The sequence below is a fragment of the Trachurus trachurus genome, assembly GCF_905171665.1.
Source record: "Trachurus trachurus genome assembly, chromosome: 16".
NCBI lineage: Eukaryota > Metazoa > Chordata > Actinopteri > Carangiformes > Carangidae > Trachurus > Trachurus trachurus.
The window spans coordinates 11,788,269-11,806,949 of NC_139902.1; the positions used below are offsets into that span (position 1 = coordinate 11,788,269).

Genomic DNA, 18,681 nt, shown 5'->3' on the forward strand with positions numbered 1-18,681 from the left:
CTTTTTTGAACACGGCTCAGAAGGTCAAACACATCATTACCCACAGATCACCTGCTTTCACAGTATTTTCTTGAGTGTGTTCAGGATCAGCTCGAGAGACCAAAGCAATCTAAAACACTGATTAGGTACAATCTCGGTCCAGACCTGCAGCCATCACATGACTGTGACTTACAACAACAAAGACATGTGCATTGAAAATACAGATAATGAAACAAGAGTATAAGAAATAGAGAAAAGTTACCAGTCTCACAAGCATCCTTTTCTGCAAGGATTTAATAGATGTCAAATATTTAGCTAACGGAAAAAAGGTTGTTTTATTTATTTTCACAGATATCACAGCTGTTTGTTTTTAATGTGAATTTTTGAATAATGTGTACAAAACATTTTATTTCAATACATTAAAACAAATACAACCTGAGAGGTATTTAAACATTTACTGTACAAAAAAACTAAATATAGAGAGATATTAAAAGGACATGCATTTCTAAATTATGCTAATATGAATACATTTTATACCTAACATTGTCAAGAATGTATACACAGGTAGCCTTTTGTTTCTGTTTTCAGGGTCTATATTATATGTACAGCAATATGTGTGATGACTGAATAAAATACTACTTAACCTAAACTTTAAACAAATGGTTGAAATCTGATGCTGATGCTGATGATGCTGTTGTTTTTAGAGAGCAAAGCTTTTTTTTTTTTAATTCTTAGTTTAATGCTGAATATCCATTTAGGCATTTCATAAAATGTACAAGTCAGTAATATTATTTACAAAGAATAAATCAGTAGTCTGGATATAGAATAAAGAATAGACATCAGTGTAATATTTCACAATCAGTATCTCGTTAAGCTGCCTCTGACTCTCCCGTCTGTGTCCAAGAAGCTCTTTAGCTATAGATCAAACAAAAACCGATAACCCTGACACAGAATGTGCAGGAGTCACAACAGCAGTTAAGCTCAGATATTTGCCTCTGCTTTCTGGAGAATACAACCAGATTACTCCCTTTAACTGTCTATATGGGACACGTGTGCTGAAAGCCCACTCTGTCCAATGGAGATACATATTTATAATTACAGTAACATTTACAGACGTGCAGCTTTTAGCTCTAATCCATTTTCCCATGTGGCGGCTGGCTGCTTGATTTTGTTGCTGATGGTGGAGAGAGTAGAGAGGTCCTCGGGGGGCTCAGGGTCGGGCAGCTGCCAGTGGATGAAAATCAAATATATGAAAGTGCCTAAAACACCTCCAACAGGTGGAGCCAGCAGAGGTACCCAGAACCAGTAGTTGTAACACCTGGAGAGCAGACGTGCAAATTAACAACAGAGAGGATTTAATGAATGTAACAAAAGTGTAACTGGAGCCATTTACATGCCTATGCTGGGTCTCATCTGAACATACATAAAAAAGTGTTATCTTTTCTTTTTCTTTCGTTCTTGCTGAGGCCAGTTAAACATGTGTCAGTCTGCTCAGCCCAAAAACAGAGCTAAATATTTTAGTGAAAATTGAGCTAATTAGATTTTTTACCAGGTGACCAGAAACACAACTCCAATTGATGATAACATTATGTACGAGTCAGTCATAAAGGTAATATCATGATAGGGCGGTGTGTCAACGATTCAATGTTTGATTTATAAAGAATCAATCAGTGCAGCTTTAGATTACAGTGAGTAAATATCAACAGTTTCAACAGCAGCAAAGTCACGTGACCATATTAGATCATAAAGAGCAACAAGCTGCATAATGGAGCAAACAGCAGGTCATGATCAGATGTTCTCCAACACGCTGACACTTGCGTTGTTCCTTGAAAAAAACAGCCTTCATGTCTGATAACCTCTGACTATATGATTTCCTGACAAAGATAAGGTCAAAGATTTGTAACGGCAGAAACATATCTCTTTACAAACATCACTAAATTATTTGAATGAATTCTGTAGCTTTGTTAAGCAGGCTTCAAAATGTTTGATAATATACTTGAGTAACCTGCCTGGAAAGTTGTGTGTGCTGAATGCATTGTATATATACTGTAAGATAAGATACTTACGTGAAGACCTCAGGGCCCCAGCCTGCAGTCAGTGTAAAGAGGCGTGGCCCCAAATCCCGAGCTGGATTTATTGCAGCGCCACAGTTAGCTGACATTGACATGGAGATCCCCAGGACAATCACTGCCACTATAGCAGGAATCAGCTCTGAGGGAGCAGGAGTGTTTCTCTTTTCATCCAAACACAGGATGCACAGCATGAGCATGCCGGTGCCGACTACCTAATGAAATATGAACAAGTATACAGCAATAATGAGGAGAGCAGTTGCTGAAGTACTCTCTAAAGTTTACACCAGAACTCCCAACTGACCTGGTCGAGGAAACTTCTCCCCAAAGTCATGTACTCTGAGGGATATGTGGCAAATATAGACGCTGTCTCATTCGGGCCATAAACAGTCAGCATTCCTCCACTAAACTCCATTATAGCATCTGAGAGGGAAATAGAGGGAGAAAAATGTGTGAAACTAATTGTAAACAAATGAGTAAGTTTATAAGAATTGATGACCTAAGTGTTTAAGATGCCAGAGACACAAACCATAATACACCAGGTAGACGAGTGCTGATGCTACATAAGCACCCAGCAGCTGGGAGAGGCAGTAGGGCAACAGCCTCCCCCAAGGCACCTTGCCCAACACACAGAAACTCAGAGACACAGCTGGGTTCAGATGAGCACCTGCAGAAAGAGAAAGGGGAAGAGGAACAGAGGAAGGTGGACATTAAAAATGAATAAGTGTGGGAGAGTGGAAGGTCGTGAAATCAGAGATTATTTGAAGGCAGTGGGTACAAATCAGTCAGAGAGAGAAAACCTTGAAAAGATGAACGATGCTCTGGTGTGCCAGTATTTAATGTGAGAGATCTACAGTTCTCAGATCAGTGGATGTCTACACACAGTAATGGAAAAGTCCTAACTCAGAAAATAACACATAGCTCATGTCTTTTCCTGGACGTTCATCTTTTAAGGGATGACAGCTGAGAGTGTGATATTGTACAGAGTTAAAAGATAATATCATGGAAAATGTTACTGCCTGTTTACCTGTGATGCCCTTGGTTAGGTACATTGCTGACATGACACCCACAGAAAAGGCCATGTTGACTGACAGGAACTGGCCTTTAGTCTCTCTGCTGGTCTTCACCTGGGCTGCAGCAGAGCAGCCAAAGAGCTGAGATAAGGGACAGAGGAAGTGGAAAGTGCCATGAAGAGTCAGGAGGATGGAAACTTCACGGACATCAAAGGTCAGCTCGAACAGACCATACAAGCAAAAATACATGAGCACATCCTGCAATATACCTTTGATTATTTATGTGTCACTGATTAATTATTTATAGGTCAAACTAAAAAGTCACCACAATCATTTCTGATTGTTAAAATGTAATTAATTTCATACCTTTATGAATAAGCCCGGTTATTTCTTATCTTAATTGTCTTTTAACAATATGTCCCCTCAAAGGAGAAGATTTTACAAATACACACACACACACACACACACACACACACACACACACACACACACACACACACACACACACACACACACACACACACACACACACACACACACACACACACACACACACACACACACGGGTTAAGTCTCATAAAGACCACACCTTTTACTGATCAGACTTTATGGGAACTCATCAACATTGTTGTATTAGATCTACATCTTTATTGCAGGCTCATAAAACGACAACAATTCATTGATATCTTAAGGCCATCAGATTTTTTGATAATGCTCAGTGGAAGAAGGCCTTTATGTATAATCATGTGAACACAACGACACAAACATTGTTTTTTATGTCTTATGATGCAAACATTTGGCTTTGTTGTTAGGTTAAATTTTTTTAGACACATTCCTCTTTTTATTCCTATTATAAAGGTTACTGTAATTGTGGTTTGATTTTCACAGTGATATGTTTAAAAGAGATTGACCAATATAGTTTTGAGAAGATATACACTTTAGCTATCAAGAATAAATCACATCGTCACAATCATTTAATTATAAGAGGTAAAAAAAAAAATTACTCTTACTTTTTGGGCAACATGTCTTTATATGCAACATGAGCATTGTGTTTGAAATGAGAAAAAAATAAATGAACTATATTTCACCAGAGTAACTTGAAGTAACAATTTGAATTTCACATGGAGTTGTAAATTTACAAACTGGTGTGTTTCCCAGAGATTCAGAACAAAATATACATAATTCATATTACATACATATTACCTATTGTCACTTGCACCCCACACTATGTAAAAACTTTAAAAACCATAAAGTATAAGAAAAAAAAGAAAATGCAAGATAATTATTATTAGTTGTTACTATTTAAGGGCAATGTGTTTGACATAAGGTCAGGATCAGAAAAGTGAAAAGTGCAGGATGTCGTGCAGCTCAGTGTCTCTTACCAGCAAGATGAAAGTTCCCAGGAACTCAGCCATACACTCTCGCACCAGGGCATTTCTCACTCTGAATAAACGTAGCTTCAACATGGTAGCCGGTGTTTAATTAAATCCTTTTCATCTCACCCTGAGCTCTGTCTTTTTTGTCTGACAGACCAGCTGTCTGTGTATCTGTCTGTCTGTGGGTCCGTCCAGAAGCTGATGATTTCACTGACGAAGATGAAAGTGCTGAACCTCCACCTGAGCATCTGAGGCCCTCTGCACTGTAACCAACCTCTGCGCTTCCTCCTCTGCAGCTGGCCAAACACTATTACTCATTTATTGGTTTGTGACATCTCTGGATTGGCTGCAATGTGTCTCAGCTGTTAGAGGTTGCTTATATGAACAGAGGCCATAAACATTCAGATTATGTCTTGACAGCACTGACAGAGGGCAATAAGCCCCAGAGTACATGTGTGTGTATAGTATACACACATACAGTGTATAAATGTACAGCAGAAATCTATAGACTCATTTCATGAAACAGTTACAGATGTTTATGACGAATAAACATCTGTGCTCGTTTTTCTTGGCAGCCATCCTATCAAATCAATACCGCCAAAGAGATTGACACCATGACTGCCCTCATCACATCACATGCAAAGTAAATAACTGGTGCATATTTGGCATATGTTAATGCCTACTGAAGAACCAGTATACCGTACATCAAAAAGAAAATAGAAGCTTAACACTGGTTGCAAAAAAATGTGGTTTAACAATATTAAAATGGATCTTTTGATTAAAAGGAGAAAAAAAAACATTGTGTAAGAAATATATGCATTCATGAATATTATTTTGGAGTGAAAAACCACACGTCACCGATTTCATATGCAGCTTGAGCTCATAGCAGTTTGTGTTTATTAATCAGCAAACTATGCAGAGAGATATTCCTCAAAGTTAAACATAGTTTCCATTAATATCAAAAATTGTCAGTCATTTCATCATCATCTACAGACAGACAGCTGTTACAGATGTTTCTTTAAGACAACCATTCTCTAAAAACCATCTCTTTCACATGGGGATGTTCTGTGAATGGAGAACGGACAGTGAGGTTGTAAAAACCAGTAAATGATCTCTATGGACACAAGTCCTCAAGGCCTTAGATAAATGTCCATGTAAACAAATCTACATATTATATCATAACTGGTGTGGTGAAACATTTCTTGGGGAGCGTTGAGCAAGGTGGTTGATAGGGAAGCCCCTCTTATCCCTGCGGAGGCTGGATGTCATCATAACCTCTCTCACTGAACTCTGGACTTTTAATGCTTTATGCAAGACAAATAATCACTGCGTAGCTGTAAAGACCTATGTTACTGCTGATAATTTTCAGAGCGGCACATGACTATGGCACCAAAATGAGTTCACATCAGATAAGATACTAACACACAAAGGCCACTTCATAGGCTTAGTCTCTATAGCGCTGCATCTTTACTGCTGAAAATGCTTTGTTTTGTTTGTTGCTGAAAACAAACTGGTCGGCCACGTTTTTAGTTTGGGGAAATAAAGTAAAAGTGAGGTGATGGTTATCTCTCCACACCCTTAACATGGTATGTGGAAACTGTGAAGCTGCATGTTTACATGTTATCTAATCACATCTACTTTTGGGAGGTGTACCTCTTTGGTGATGTGTAAAAACACCAGATACCTTTACCCTGGAGTTTTCTGGGAACTTGAAAAGATAAAATTGTGTTCCTCTATCGCCCTCTGCTGGACGGAATAATAACAAGAATTAATTTGTTAGACTTTATTAAAAAAAGACAATAAACTGACATGTACTGTATTCACAATATGTTACATCATATGTTTTCATTCACCATTTGCCACATTATTAGTTTTTAAATGACCAGTAAAAAGTATTTGTATAAAAGCTGCTTTTTTTCATAAATGTATGAGTTATCAGTGCATTTTAACTGTTAAACAGAAATATCCCAGGTCATGAGGTAGATGTAATCCTGTAAAAGAGAGAAGTGAGAAAAATACACACATTTGAGTTTTTCTTTCCTTTTGGGGATTTGTTATAATGACTATATGTAAACAAACTGTTGAAAAATGTCCCACTGAATCCATGTCGTCTTCTTAGCCAAGGCAGACGGTGCTCACCAATGGCTTTTAGTTTCTGGTCCATCGTCATCACCCTGAGCTTTACCGTTTGCAAAGCACTTCCATTATCCTCATGTTTCCAGATGTTTTAGAGGGCGACGTAGCACCACATCCACTGGGCCGGACGGGAGTTTTCTGATCAAAGTCCAGGCTTCCAGGCGTCTCATGCCCAATACACTCACACCTTCAATCTCCATGACTTCATCACCAGGACACAGCTTGTCAACTGGGCCTCCTAAAAGGACAATGCAGAATCATTTAGTAAATGGCTGTAATGAGAGTTTAAGTGCAAGCTGTTCAAATTAAAAGGTCAAACATGTGTAGCACAAAGTGATTAACTCTTCTCTTATGTTTATCTATATAATAGATTCCTTGAATAAACTTAAAGGCTATTTACTAACTTAAGTGCTATTATTTTGCTGAAACAATCAGATAGAAATATTATTGTAATAAAACAGCGAGTTTCATCTAATCTGCACAGTGAAAAGAGTTATTCCTCCTCCATTTCTTTGGAGTAGGGAGCAGCCATTTCTTTGTGGAGATCTGAAATGCTGAGCTTCATTTCTCACCCTGGAAGATCTTCTGTACAGTGAGTGGTCTGTTCCCCAGACTGGAGCCGACACCTCCCTCCAGACTGAAGCCCAGATCCCTGTTGTTCTTCTCCAGACGCACACACATCTGCTCACCTGAGGAATGGAAGAACACAGATCTCATTTTGAACTGTTGCAGGTGTTTGGGACTAATGTCTTTTCAGAGCTCTGGTGAAGTTAGATGTCTCACCTGTCTCACTGAGCTCAGTCTCTGTTGGTCCTTGATTACTTGTCGGCACTCCAGTCTTAGAGACGTCGTCAAGACCTCCTCTCCTCAGGACCACCACTGCCATCTCACGAGTCTTTGCCCTTCTCAGCACCCTCAGAGCCTCCCAGTGGGCGTAGTTTTGAAACGCGGTGCCGTTGATCGACAAGACCTGGTCCCCTTCCCTTATGGAGCCTTCCTGAGCTGCCACACCTGAGTGAAAGACCTTATGGACCTGAGGTAAAGACATCAACAGACTAATGAAGACACTGAGGACAACATTTTGATGTCAGGAAAGAGAAGAAAGGAGGTTCAGGTTCTTCCTTACAGTGACTGGCTTGCTCTGGTCCACGCCTCCTGCCACACTAAAGCCCAGTCCCACTCCCACATCTTTATGGAGGACCACCACCTGCACATCATCATAGTCCTGCAAGAGAGATGGCAGCAAAATAAGAAGAAACACATTACAGAAAGCAGGGAAGACAAAAAGACAGAGGGATGACATGCAGTAAAGCTTAGGTCAGTTTGAACCTTGGACTCTAAAGACAGAAGATCCAGAGAAACCTTTGCACTCGGATGAACTCACTTTATTCCTTTAGTTTTTTTAGCCCTGCATATTTGTGTTTACACATCTGGCCACACATCTTGTATTCACACAGACAAACAGAGCATTGTTGCTTTAGGACAAATAAGAAGAGATATACTTAATGAGGTCAAGATAATCAGTTGTAGGTGAAGCCACTTTGAGTTTTAGGAGCATGCAGGTATTTGAATACACCCAGCCACACTATGCCCCAGACTCTGTGGTGTATATGTGGTGTAATTTGTACTTTTCATGAAACATATTGATTTTTAATGGCTAAGTTCATTTGAAAAGGAAACTATGGAACTCATGTCAGGCAAAGGAGGGCCACTAAAATGAAAACGTTAGACAGAGAGAGATTAAACAACCTAACTCATGATAATGATAACTTACTACCAAACACTGAATATACCACAAAAATAAAACAACAGCAAATCATATAAGACGGTGTTTGTACCTGCAGGGTGTTGTCCCCCAGGCTCCTGACGTCTTCCAGGAGCCTGTCAAGCTCCTCAGTGGGCATCACAGACACACAGGAGAGGGCCGACACGTCAGAGCTGAGAGAAGCCGTCCGCCCAGTTACTAGCTGCCATTCATCGCTGTCATTCTCTGACTCATAGTCAACCCCCGCAAAGTTACAAAGATCTGAAAGACTACGGTGAAAGAGAGGAGAGTATTTAAAACAACAACAACAAATCAATTGAATGTATTATTAAACAATACCTTTCCATATAGATATATATTTAATATAGATATGTGGCCATTTCAAGAGGACCCACCTGACACAGAAGCTCCTCCGATCTGACTGGCTCATGTTACTGGTGATGGTCACCGAAGACTCTCCAGAGTCTGAATCATAGTTTGAATCCTCATCCTTCTGCGTGCTGTCATCATCGTCATCATCATCTTCATTGTCATACCAGACTTTCACATCTGACTTCAAGCCGGCAACCCAAGCATCCAGGTCCAATAGCTGTTTCTTCCCCTTCTGGTTGGCTGTCTTGACGTTCGGAGAGATGAGATCTGGGAGGTTGCTGTGGGAGGAGGTGGCGAGGGGACGTGGGAGAGGTGAAGAGTCTGGATCGTGAGTTTTGGCCTCTTGTGTGACGACAGAAGGTCTGTTGTGTCCGTGTGCAGCAGGAGAGGTGTTTTCCAGCGGTGTGGAAGGTGAATGAAAGGGGGAGTGGTCTGGGGTATTTGTTGGAGTCTTGTCATCATCACTAACAGGTGACATAATCACAGTAGGTGTGATCTTCTGCACGCTGGTGGAGGTACGATTGGGATTGGACGGTAGTGAGGACGGTAGTGAGGACGGTGCACTGTTGACTGGTGTATTTCTCTCCATTGATTCCTCTGGGCTTGAGAGTTTGGAGAAATCTGTCTCGTCTATGTAAAAGTTTCCACGTCTTCCTTGAGCCCCTCCGTTTAGAGGGATTTCGAGCGTGCCTTTGAGTCTGGAATATTTACCAAAGTCTTCGTTGCAGTCGTTACTTTTCCCTCCACTGTCAGTCGAATCTTTCCCTGCTTCGTCTTTCCCCCTCGATCTCAGTCCGACCTCGTCCAGCGACTGAGACCTTTCTGATACGGCCTTCTTTCCTGCTGCTGTCACTTTCTCTTCACCTATGTCTCCTTCTTCTCTCATCCCAGCCCACTTGTCCTTCAATCCACCTATTGCTTTTGCTGACCCACTCTTCTTCACTCCATCATGGCCTTTGTTCATTTGTGTTGGCACAGACATGGCTCTTCTGTGCATCAGGGCCTGTCCTGTTGCTAAACCTTGAGCTCTCTGTGACAGAGCCTCAAACTGACTGATCTTATTTCTCACACTGGCTGCAGAGGGCATCTCTGAGAGCTTCTTTCTCTCTGTTGTTTTCAGTGTACTATTCTTTGGATTTGACTCAAACACATCATCAGTGCTACCACCCTTCACTTCATCTGTTTCTTTTGCCCAATTCATTCCATTCGTCTCAGCCTTGGACCTAATCTCTCTAATATTAGCTGCTTTGGTGTTCCTACTCCTCGCTCTATCCAGAGACTTTGTGCCCACTTCTGTAAACCCTTTCCGCCAGTTCGCCCCACCGTCCTCTGGATGACTGCCCTGGATCTTCCCCTGGCACTCGTCTCCTGACAATCTCCTGCTTCTCCCTGGAGAAAATGTCTCAGAAACTTTCTGAGATGCCCAGGTGATTGATTTCTTGTTTCTTTCTCTGGGCAGAGTTGCCCCTGCAGCCCTCTCGTACGACCTTGGAGAGTCTATGGTTGCTATGGGATCCTTCATTTTGCTGCAGCTCTCATCTTTACCAACACCAGCAGACCCATACAGTTTCTCTATACGTTCCAGTATACTCTGACCTCCTGTGGGCTCATCTGAACCTGATCGGGACCTGAACCTGGAGGGGAGAGAGCAGCCCCTAGTTGTCCTGTCCAAAGTCTGGCTCATGTATCTTCCTGGGCTCCTGTCTCTAACGACGTCTCTTGTACCTGCAGAGTTATAGGTCTGTCGTCTTGAAAACGTCACCCTGCCACTCACACCTTCAGATGCTGACTGTCTTTCATCCAAGGCTCCGATCTGTTTTTTGAAATCCTCTCCTCCTTTGTCAGCTTTGATACTTGCTGTTCTCGAATCTAAACTCTTACTTCTACTTTGCCAGTTGGATCTCCTGCTCTCTGCGCTGCCCAGGCTTTCAAATGCAGGGTTTTCACTTCTACCAGTGCCTGTGGTCATTTTGTCTCCTATGCCATTCTGGTTCGGCTTGGGGGACTTGTCATGACTTGGCGTTACCTTCTCCTCACATTGACCTACGACACTGCTGCGACACCCATTCCTGGCCTGATATCCTGCAACTCTGTCCTCCTCCTCCTCCTCCTCATTTGTACCATTTGTGTTTGTGCCATATCTCTCTCTTTTCACAACTTCTTCTGTGTCTTCCCTCTCCTTCACAGGAAAACTTTTTGCACCCCTAACACCTGGCCTGCGAGTGAGACTGTAGGATGGAGAGTTAGCTGAGCGGACAGTGAAGAGTGTTCCCGTCCTCTGTTTGTTGGGCTCAGTCACTGGAGTAGGAAGCAAGTCCATTGTCTAAGAGTAAACAAAGTTAATGACCTCCTGTCAAGAGCCAAATCCCAAAAAGAGAGAGGAAGAGTGAACTTGATATTTAAGCGATTCCAAGCAACTGTCTTTTAGAGAGCACGTTGGAAGCAGTTCATGTGAAAGCTGCACTTGAGAGACTGTAAAAGACACAGCTGCAGACCTCTCATTAGTTTCTTGCACAGAAACAAATAATGGATTAAAAAGTTTGATATCTTATGTGATGCTGCCGATGGTCCTGTGGTCTAGACGTGATAACGCTTCTTGGCTCCTCTTCCTTGCCTTCTTGTCGAGCCTTCAGTTCCCCAGCACGACCTCAGCACACAGCTCCCATCGCCTGCCAAGAATAAAAATGTACAAATTTCCATCCTCAAAACAGGATTGGGCTGGAATGTTGTGATATGTGGATTGTGGTGACTCTGGCTGCTCAAAATGGTCAAGCAGAATCACAGAGTGGTGGAGGACAATGAGCACAATATGCTACAGTGAAGCATGCAGTTTGACGGTGAGAGGAGTGGATATGAAAATCATGAATAAAAAAGGAGAAACAATAGAACAAAAGAGAGAGAAACAAAAACACAACATCATGCTCACTCCAAACCCCTGTCAGTTATGTCACCCCCCCCCCCCTCCCCATTGACTCAATAAGTCCATTCACAGGACTCAGACAGTCCTCTCTGCTGTACACACGTATCATGCTGTTTACACAAGCAACATACTCATGACTCCTTGTCAGCCTGAACCAAAAACTGGAAAAACTCACCTAACAACAATCCACTTAGCAAAAACAATGTATTAAAGTGGCACATTCAGTCTCTGTGCAGTGTGTATCGGCTGCAATGAGTCAAAGAAAGGCAGGGACTGATTGAAACCTTGTAACAGTGGATTCAGGTGAAATGATCAGATAAGATGGCCAAAGATGAGGATAATGTTATACTTTCATTTACATACAGCCTAGTGGAGGAAAGATAATGTTACTGATGGACAATGGCTCATCAGGGTTATCTGACTTTACAACCCCACACACACACCAATGAAACTCTCTTTGATCATTCATCAAGTCAGAATTGGGATCCAATCACTTCTATTGACATTAAATATAAACACTGTCAGATGTTGGGTTTCTGCACAAACATAACAGGACAAGGGAACTGGAAGCCTGGATAAGCTGTATAATTATGTGAGGTTGCTTTTGGCGTTTTTATGAAATCTAGGTTACAATGCGTAACTTGGTTAGACTGTCCCTGTGCTGCTTTCAAATACAGGTGAGTCTGAGTGTCAGCTTACAGAAACACCTGTTCTTCTAGCCTACAAAGCCTCCCATCTGGGTAACCTGGGCAACACGGCCCGTTTACTTTGAACTCCAACTCAACAGCAAGAAATACACAAATGTGTCCAGACATCATTAGAAAATACAAACTCTAATTCCAAATGAGCTCTTTGATTCATCCACAAATGAACAAACACATGCACCTTACCTTCTGTAAGAGCTACCGCTGTCCCAGACCATTGTGTTGACACTCGGTCATAACGCAGGCAGCGCTCAGTAATGACATCAGCTCCTAACTCCTCTCTCTCCGTCTCTCACTCCATCAGCTTTGCATGATGGACTGTGTACAGTGACGCAAACCTGCCACACTGGTTTGTCCTCTTGTCCTCTCTCTCTCCCCCTCTCTCTCTCTCTGTGTCTCTCTCCTCCCCCTCCCATTGTTGTTTTCTCCCTTTTTTCGTCTTCTCACAGGGTAGCATTCCTGACTCCAGTTCAATGTGTCACCCATTAAACATCTCAACAGGGAGTGAACACACACACATACACACACACACACACACACACACACACACCATTACGGCCAACTCTTTTCAAACTTCATCTCTTTCTACACTATGTGACATCATCAGCATTTCATACCTCGAGGGAGAAGAGACACGGTTTAGATAAACTGTGTGAAACAGAGCAAAGATGACATTTCCCAACACAGGCTTATATTATCGCACCACCTCAGGCAAACCTCAGTCTAATCATTTGGGCTGAGCAGGTATCAAAATACATAATAACAGAGCACCTTTAATTGGGACCAGAGACCACAAAGAGCTCACACAGACTCAGAAATACCAACAGGGATAAATGTTGTTAAAAGTACACCTCTCGTATGACATATGTTCTACAAAACAGAGCTACGGTGCAGACAACACTTGTTGAGACTCTGAGGGAATGTAATGCCAAGTAAAGGGCAAAAGTATGCGGACTACAGTAAAAGAAGAATAAGTATTGTTTATAGGAAAACCGAATCCACCCTGGACGGACAGGTTTCCTTTAACATCTGGCCAGGGACAGCGGATGAAAATGAGCATTCAGTCACTTACAGTTTCTCTTATACTGTTGCATTGTCCCTGTCAAAAATAAACCAATAAATAAAAAACAGAGTGGGAAGGTGAACAAACAAACACTGAATCATAAGGAAAAGCTGATTTGAAAGCCAATATGGATATTTAGTAAAATAATAATGAAATAAATCAAAGTAGGCTACTTACTGTTTTTAGTTGTCATGTGCAGGCTCATCTTCTACAGTGACGGCTGCTTGTTTGCATGCACCTGCTACTGTCTTCCGTTGAGACAGAGGAAACTGTGGTTACCACACGCACTGCAATGCTAAATAAGAGATGTCCTGTTGTCTGCCTGTGTGCGCTTGTCAAAAGTCAAAAGCAGACACTCTCACCCACAGCCAAGTCTGAGAGTCCTGAGGGTCCAATCAATGTTCAGGCTCACAAACAGAGGACGAGTAGGTTGCATGGTCCTCTCAGGACAGATAAGTGTGTGAGTAGGGGGTAAAAAGCTCCAGCTCTGCTCCACAGACACCCACCCTTGTTCCATGCAGAAGAATGGACTCAGTGTGTCTGCAGGATGTATGCAAATGAGTGTCTCGCTCACACAGACACACATCTGGTACATGTAGGATTTAGAACAAATCATGTGAGGCAATTTAGTTTCAAGAAAACAGACTTTTTTTTAAAAGTGAAATTTGGCAATTAACAGTTTTTACAGTCTATAGCTCTATAGCTGAGTGTCACATGATCCACTGACCTTTACTCTCTGTCAGTGTAGGCTACTCTGTGTTTATCAGTAGTTTGTTGTTCTGTTTGTTTGCTGAATCGCCGTGAAGTGAAGTCACCGTGAGCAGCAGCAGAGGGCACAATAGACCAGAGGAGCGTCAGGCCTGACGTCACCGGCCCCGTACCGGTCACGTGACTACCGCGGAAGTCAACAAACCAGGCAGTGACATGCAACGGCAGGAACAGCACTTTACTTAACTTCCCCGTTTTGTCGCGTCTGTGGTTTGAACGGTAACTTCATGTGTTTTGTAAACGACTGCGTGTGTGTGACAGACTCTCGGCCGGACTCTGAGCAGCAGCCGTCGTGTCGCTGGCGTCGTGGTTTGTGAGTTTGTGGGAAAAGGCTCGGTGACAAAATGCGGAATGACTCTCTGCTGTCAAGCATCAATGTGGTGCTGGTGATGGCTTACGGAAGCCTGGTGAGTCCGCTTCACTTTGACAGCGATCATTTTGTTCTAATTTCAATGGGTACATCCAGTTGAAACTTAAACACACGATCACCACAAACTAGATGTGAGTTAAAGAGCTCGAAAGACAAACTATCAGTTGACCAGGAGCTGGTTTGAACCAGTATCGGTATGTTAACTGCTGTTTTAAAGTGCCACTGACTGGATACATTGCTGCACTTACACACACAAGTGCCAAACACACAAACACCCTATGTTAGCACATATTTTAAATGCCTCTTAGGCTCACACACACATCACATCATTAAAACACAACACTGTCTACAACATATTTATGTCCTTTGGTTACCTGCCAAACTTAAGGTTACTTCGATTTAAGTGCTGCTTTCAAGCAACATGTACAGTAACTTCCTCATTGCTGAAAATTGATAGTTGCTTGTTCAGTTTAAGTGATGTGATGATGACATATATGTTTGTTGTGGTGGATAATGAACAGAAATAGTAAACTGTGAAGTAAAGACACAGGCGTCATTTTCCAAAATGTGAATACAGGAATGATTGTAGTGCAACGTCATTCTTTATATTTCAGTATGTTAAGTGATACAGTGCTCTGGGTTAATAAATAAAAGTTTCCAAAGGAAACTTTTACTCTACATCAGTGGTTCCCTTCCCAACCTGTTTTGTCTTGTGTACCCTGAGCCTATACCCCCTCACTCATACTGTAGCCTACCTGTTGATGATTCTCCAAAAGTGGTCATATGAAATGTAACTGAGTATGAAATGAAAATCATTTTATTTTCTCTCTTTAATTTGTGCAAATACATTTTACTTATTGTATTGTATTTTAAATAATAATTCTCCTTAATTTTTGTTCTTTTGAACTCAAACTAAACATAAATAAGAGTTTGTCTGCCTTCAAAGTAAAATTAAAAAATGAATCACAATCAACCTGCCTTTGTTCTATTAAACTTTTACAATATTCATAATAACATTTAACGTTCAGCTCCCCTGAACCCTCTGAGTCCAGAGCAACAGTAACTGGACGTTTGAGCCATTTATCAGTGTTTGGTGTGGCCTTGGCAGCATGTGTCTTCACAGAGTTGTGCCACCAGTTACTGTCTCCCTAGGGCGCTAGTTGTGACGTGCATGTCTCATTTTAGTAATGGGTTTATGAAATGACAGGGAATATTTACTTATAATCTTGGAAGTAAATTAATAAATGTTTCCCCTTCCCCCGTGCAATGTACTCATGCTTCCCTAGAGGTACACGTACCCTTGGTTGGGAACCACTACATCATTTAAAATTCTGATTTTCATGTAAATTTATTTCTTTATTTCTTGTTTCATAATACTCCATCAACCATTGTAAAGATGATGATGATGATTTCGAAATGAATTTGGGGTTACATATCAATGCCATGAGCACATCTAAGATGGCATAATGTTATGACAGCAAATATATGGACCCTGTTGTAATGGTTGGTTTTCAAAAAGAAAGGAATCTTTGCCTTAGGTGTTAGGTGTTCATAGTGGACTTAACAATTCTTTCAAATCTTCTTTTCTTCAATTATTTTCTTCAGTTTTTTTCTATTTACTTAGGCTATATGTCCAATTATTATTTGTGTAATTTGTATCCTGTTCGCCAATCCTTAATCAAAAATGTGTGTGCATGTGTAGTTATTGTATAGAATATAGACTAGGTGTTATGTAATTCTTGTCTTTTCTCCAGGTGTTTGTTTTACTGTTCATCTTTGTCAAAAGACAAATCATGCGGTTTGCCATGAAGTCCAGGAGAGGACCACACGTTCCCCTTGGTCACAATGCACCTAAAGTAAGTCATACACCATAAACCATATAATTATGATTTTGTTATATTATTTTTTGTGTGTGTTTGTTGAAGCATTGTGTTTATACTTTAGGAGCTGAGACAAGAAATTGAAGCCAAACTGTGCCAGGTTCAGAAAATCCACTTTGAGCCTCGCCTGCTGTCCCCAGATGATGACCGACTGAAGCAGAGAGAACAGACTGGTTCGAGCAACACACAAACACACTCTCTCTATTCCTGAAACTGTGCATGGGTTGCTTTTATACCAGTGTGTTTGTTTGTGTGTTGCAGGGTCCTATGACTACCTGTACAGGATGAGAGCCCTGGATGCCATCAGGGACACTGGTAAAAAACTTTGCTGTCACTATTTGCTTTTGTTTTGCCATAAGAGCGCTTGAATCCCTGTTCACTCTCACAGTTCCATCTGTCCTTTCTGTCAAAAGATCTCCCCTTCCGTGAACTGGGTGGGACGTCCACTGCTGTGACGGGAAAAAGATTTCGGACATGGCTTCTGCAGCTACGAAATTCCCACTGCATGTTCCGAGACAACCAAAGCTCCCTTGTTGACACGGTGCTGGATGGGTACAATAAAGCCCGCCACGGGTCCGAGGTCAGCACTGCTGTGTGTTTGTGTACCACAGGAACTCAGTAAATCAATATTTTTCATTTACAATCCCAATAAACACAATAGTTATAGGTATTTATTATGTGTTATTGTGTAGTTCAATGCCACCAACATCCTAGATTTTACATATCGCTGGAATGTAATGCTTATATAGTAAGCTTGTGAATGAAATGATTATGTAATGTACATTGAAGTTGATAGATGGCAGTATGCATCAAAATGTACATTGTCTTTGCTTATCGAAGCATGTCTTAATGATCTGTTTTCTGACTCCTGTCTTTGTCTGTAGGCTTTTGGTGAAGCAGAGTTTATAAAATACCAGGAAGCTCTAACTGAACTGGCCTCTGTGTGAGTAAACACTACACAAACACAAGGTCCAAGTGCTCTCTTGCAGCTCTCCGTTTCAGCTAATCCCAATGTGGAATGTTAATTATACACTGTGGACAATCTGTTTCTCCCTTTGGTGTTTCAGTGTGAAGTCTCACAGCAGTAGCAGCAGCACTCCGAGCCAGCACCACCAGTCTGCAGCCAAAGACCTGACCAGTACCACAGATCCTGCGAGCTCCTGCTCCTCCCCCACCCAAACCACCTACCTCATATCCACAATGCAGCAGCGCAGCAAGAGGCCCAGACACTTCCTGGAGCTGAAGAACTTCAAAGACAACTACAACACTCTAGACAGCACGCTCTGAAAGTCTGTGACGCTCGTTCAAAGGAAAGGTCAAGAACAAGGTAGCGCTGCCAGTGATTAAAGTGCCTGTGGATGGTGACAGCTTCACTGTCACCACTCACCAGTTTTAGAGTAAAGTAACAAATACACTGCCTTTATATGCTAACACACATTGCCTGTTTACAGTATAGTGCATATCAAACTACTGGCACAGTACTCCTTACCTAAGTGTAGCTTAAGAATATATCCTGTATCACTGCATGTATGATTGCTATGTGTGGGTAGAAAAATGACTTAAGTAAGTTACTACTGTATGGTAAAGTATGGTTGATTTGACCAAAAGAAACCCAGAGCTACGTGGCTATGCAATAGCATCCGACAATCAGTATTTATTGAACAACGTAAAGGCCTATGCACACTTGTTGAAATTATCCAGCTGTATGTAAACATGCTGATAGTTACTGTTCTTAGTACTAGTGTAAGTGGTAGCTTCACACTGAGAAAAACGCACTGTTTATGTCACTTCTGTTTACATTTATGTTTGTCTCTACTGCTCATACGTTACTGTGAATCCTTTTTTTTTTAAGCCTTAAATGTTTCTTTTACAGAAGCCATTGATGAATCGATTTGATTTGAAGCCATACTTGATTTGATTAATTCTGATGATTAAGAGCTCTTTTATTGTAATAATTTCTCTCAGTGCAATGTAATTAATTTAACATTATTAAAGTATTGCCTTAATGTATTCTAAATGAGAGGTATTGAATTTGAGGTAGGCTTTTACTTGTTCCAATGTCAGACGTGGACTGCCTATAAGCCGGGTCTGTTTCATTTGGTATTCAGGGTTCTGATGGAGGCATTGTAATGCCTGAGTGATTTTATTTTATGTGGTGCTAACTGTTCGATTTTGCCATCCAAATAAAACAGTGACATACAGTTGAGTTGCTGTCTGGTGTTTTTAGTTTACCACATTATTGTAATGTGTTGTGTGTCCAGCAGAG

The 18,681-nt window shown here is 41.4% G+C and overlaps 3 protein-coding genes across 5 annotated transcripts; 1 reads left to right on the top strand and 2 right to left on the bottom strand.

Moving 5' to 3' along the window:
• Nucleotides 1-1,086: 1,086 nt before the first annotated feature.
• Nucleotides 1,087-4,527, bottom strand: aqp10a (aquaporin 10a; the record flags this gene model as incomplete). Its single annotated transcript, XM_083989546.1, has 6 exons — nucleotides 1,087-1,297; nucleotides 2,046-2,263; nucleotides 2,353-2,471; nucleotides 2,578-2,715; nucleotides 3,076-3,202; nucleotides 4,444-4,527. 6 exons carry the CDS (start codon nucleotides 4,525-4,527, stop codon nucleotides 1,087-1,089), a joined length of 897 nt encoding a protein of 298 aa, XP_083845672.1.
• A 1,515-nt stretch (nucleotides 4,528-6,042) lies between these two features.
• LOC310998822 (uncharacterized protein) lies at nucleotides 6,043-13,873 on the bottom strand. Of its 2 annotated transcripts, XR_014596018.1 has the most exons (8): nucleotides 13,575-13,873; nucleotides 8,734-11,379; nucleotides 8,412-8,607; nucleotides 7,700-7,798; nucleotides 7,357-7,606; nucleotides 7,146-7,262; nucleotides 6,577-6,811; nucleotides 6,043-6,180 (listed from the first exon to the last, which is right to left on the bottom strand). XR_014596018.1 is itself a non-coding variant. In XM_083989029.1 (7 exons), exons 2-7 carry the CDS (start codon nucleotides 11,028-11,030, stop codon nucleotides 6,648-6,650), a joined length of 3,123 nt encoding a protein of 1,040 aa, XP_083845155.1. In that variant the 5' UTR covers nucleotides 11,031-11,379; nucleotides 13,575-13,873; the 3' UTR covers nucleotides 6,303-6,647. The 2 variants fall into 2 exon arrangements, 1 of the variants encoding a protein (XP_083845155.1); XM_083989029.1 differs by lacking the exon at nucleotides 6,043-6,180 and having other exon boundaries at nucleotides 6,303-6,811.
• A 450-nt stretch (nucleotides 13,874-14,323) lies between these two features.
• On the top strand, nucleotides 14,324-18,519 carry ltap1 (lipid transport auxiliary protein 1). 2 transcript variants are annotated; one of them, XM_083990519.1, is made up of 7 exons: nucleotides 14,324-14,572; nucleotides 16,290-16,391; nucleotides 16,480-16,588; nucleotides 16,677-16,730; nucleotides 16,829-16,995; nucleotides 17,300-17,358; nucleotides 17,483-18,519. In XM_083990519.1, the coding sequence occupies exons 1-7, from the start codon at nucleotides 14,510-14,512 to the stop codon at nucleotides 17,700-17,702; spliced, it is 774 nt and encodes a 257-aa protein (XP_083846645.1). In that variant the 5' UTR covers nucleotides 14,324-14,509; the 3' UTR covers nucleotides 17,703-18,519. The 2 variants fall into 2 exon arrangements, with proteins under 2 accessions (XP_083846645.1, XP_083846646.1); XM_083990520.1 differs by having other exon boundaries at nucleotides 14,337-14,384.
• Nucleotides 18,520-18,681: the final 162 nt, after the last annotated feature.

Coding starts and splice junctions, on each gene's coding strand:
- LOC310998822 (XM_083989029.1), bottom strand. CDS start 11,030: ATGGACTTGCTTCCTACTCCAGTGACTGAGCCCAACAAACAGAGGACG. Junction 7,799..8,411: donor TGGGGGACAACACCCTGCAG/GTACAAACACCG, acceptor TCTCTCTTGCAG/GACTATGATGATGTGCAGGT. Junction 7,263..7,356: donor GACTGAGCTCAGTGAGACAG/GTGAGACATCTA, acceptor TCCATTCCTCAG/GTGAGCAGATGTGTGTGCGT.
- ltap1 (XM_083990519.1), top strand. CDS start 14,510: ATGCGGAATGACTCTCTGCTGTCAAGCATCAATGTGGTGCTGGTGATG. Junction 14,573..16,289: donor TGATGGCTTACGGAAGCCTG/GTGAGTCCGCTT, acceptor TCTTTTCTCCAG/GTGTTTGTTTTACTGTTCAT. Junction 16,731..16,828: donor GGATGCCATCAGGGACACTG/GTAAAAAACTTT, acceptor TTCTGTCAAAAG/ATCTCCCCTTCCGTGAACTG.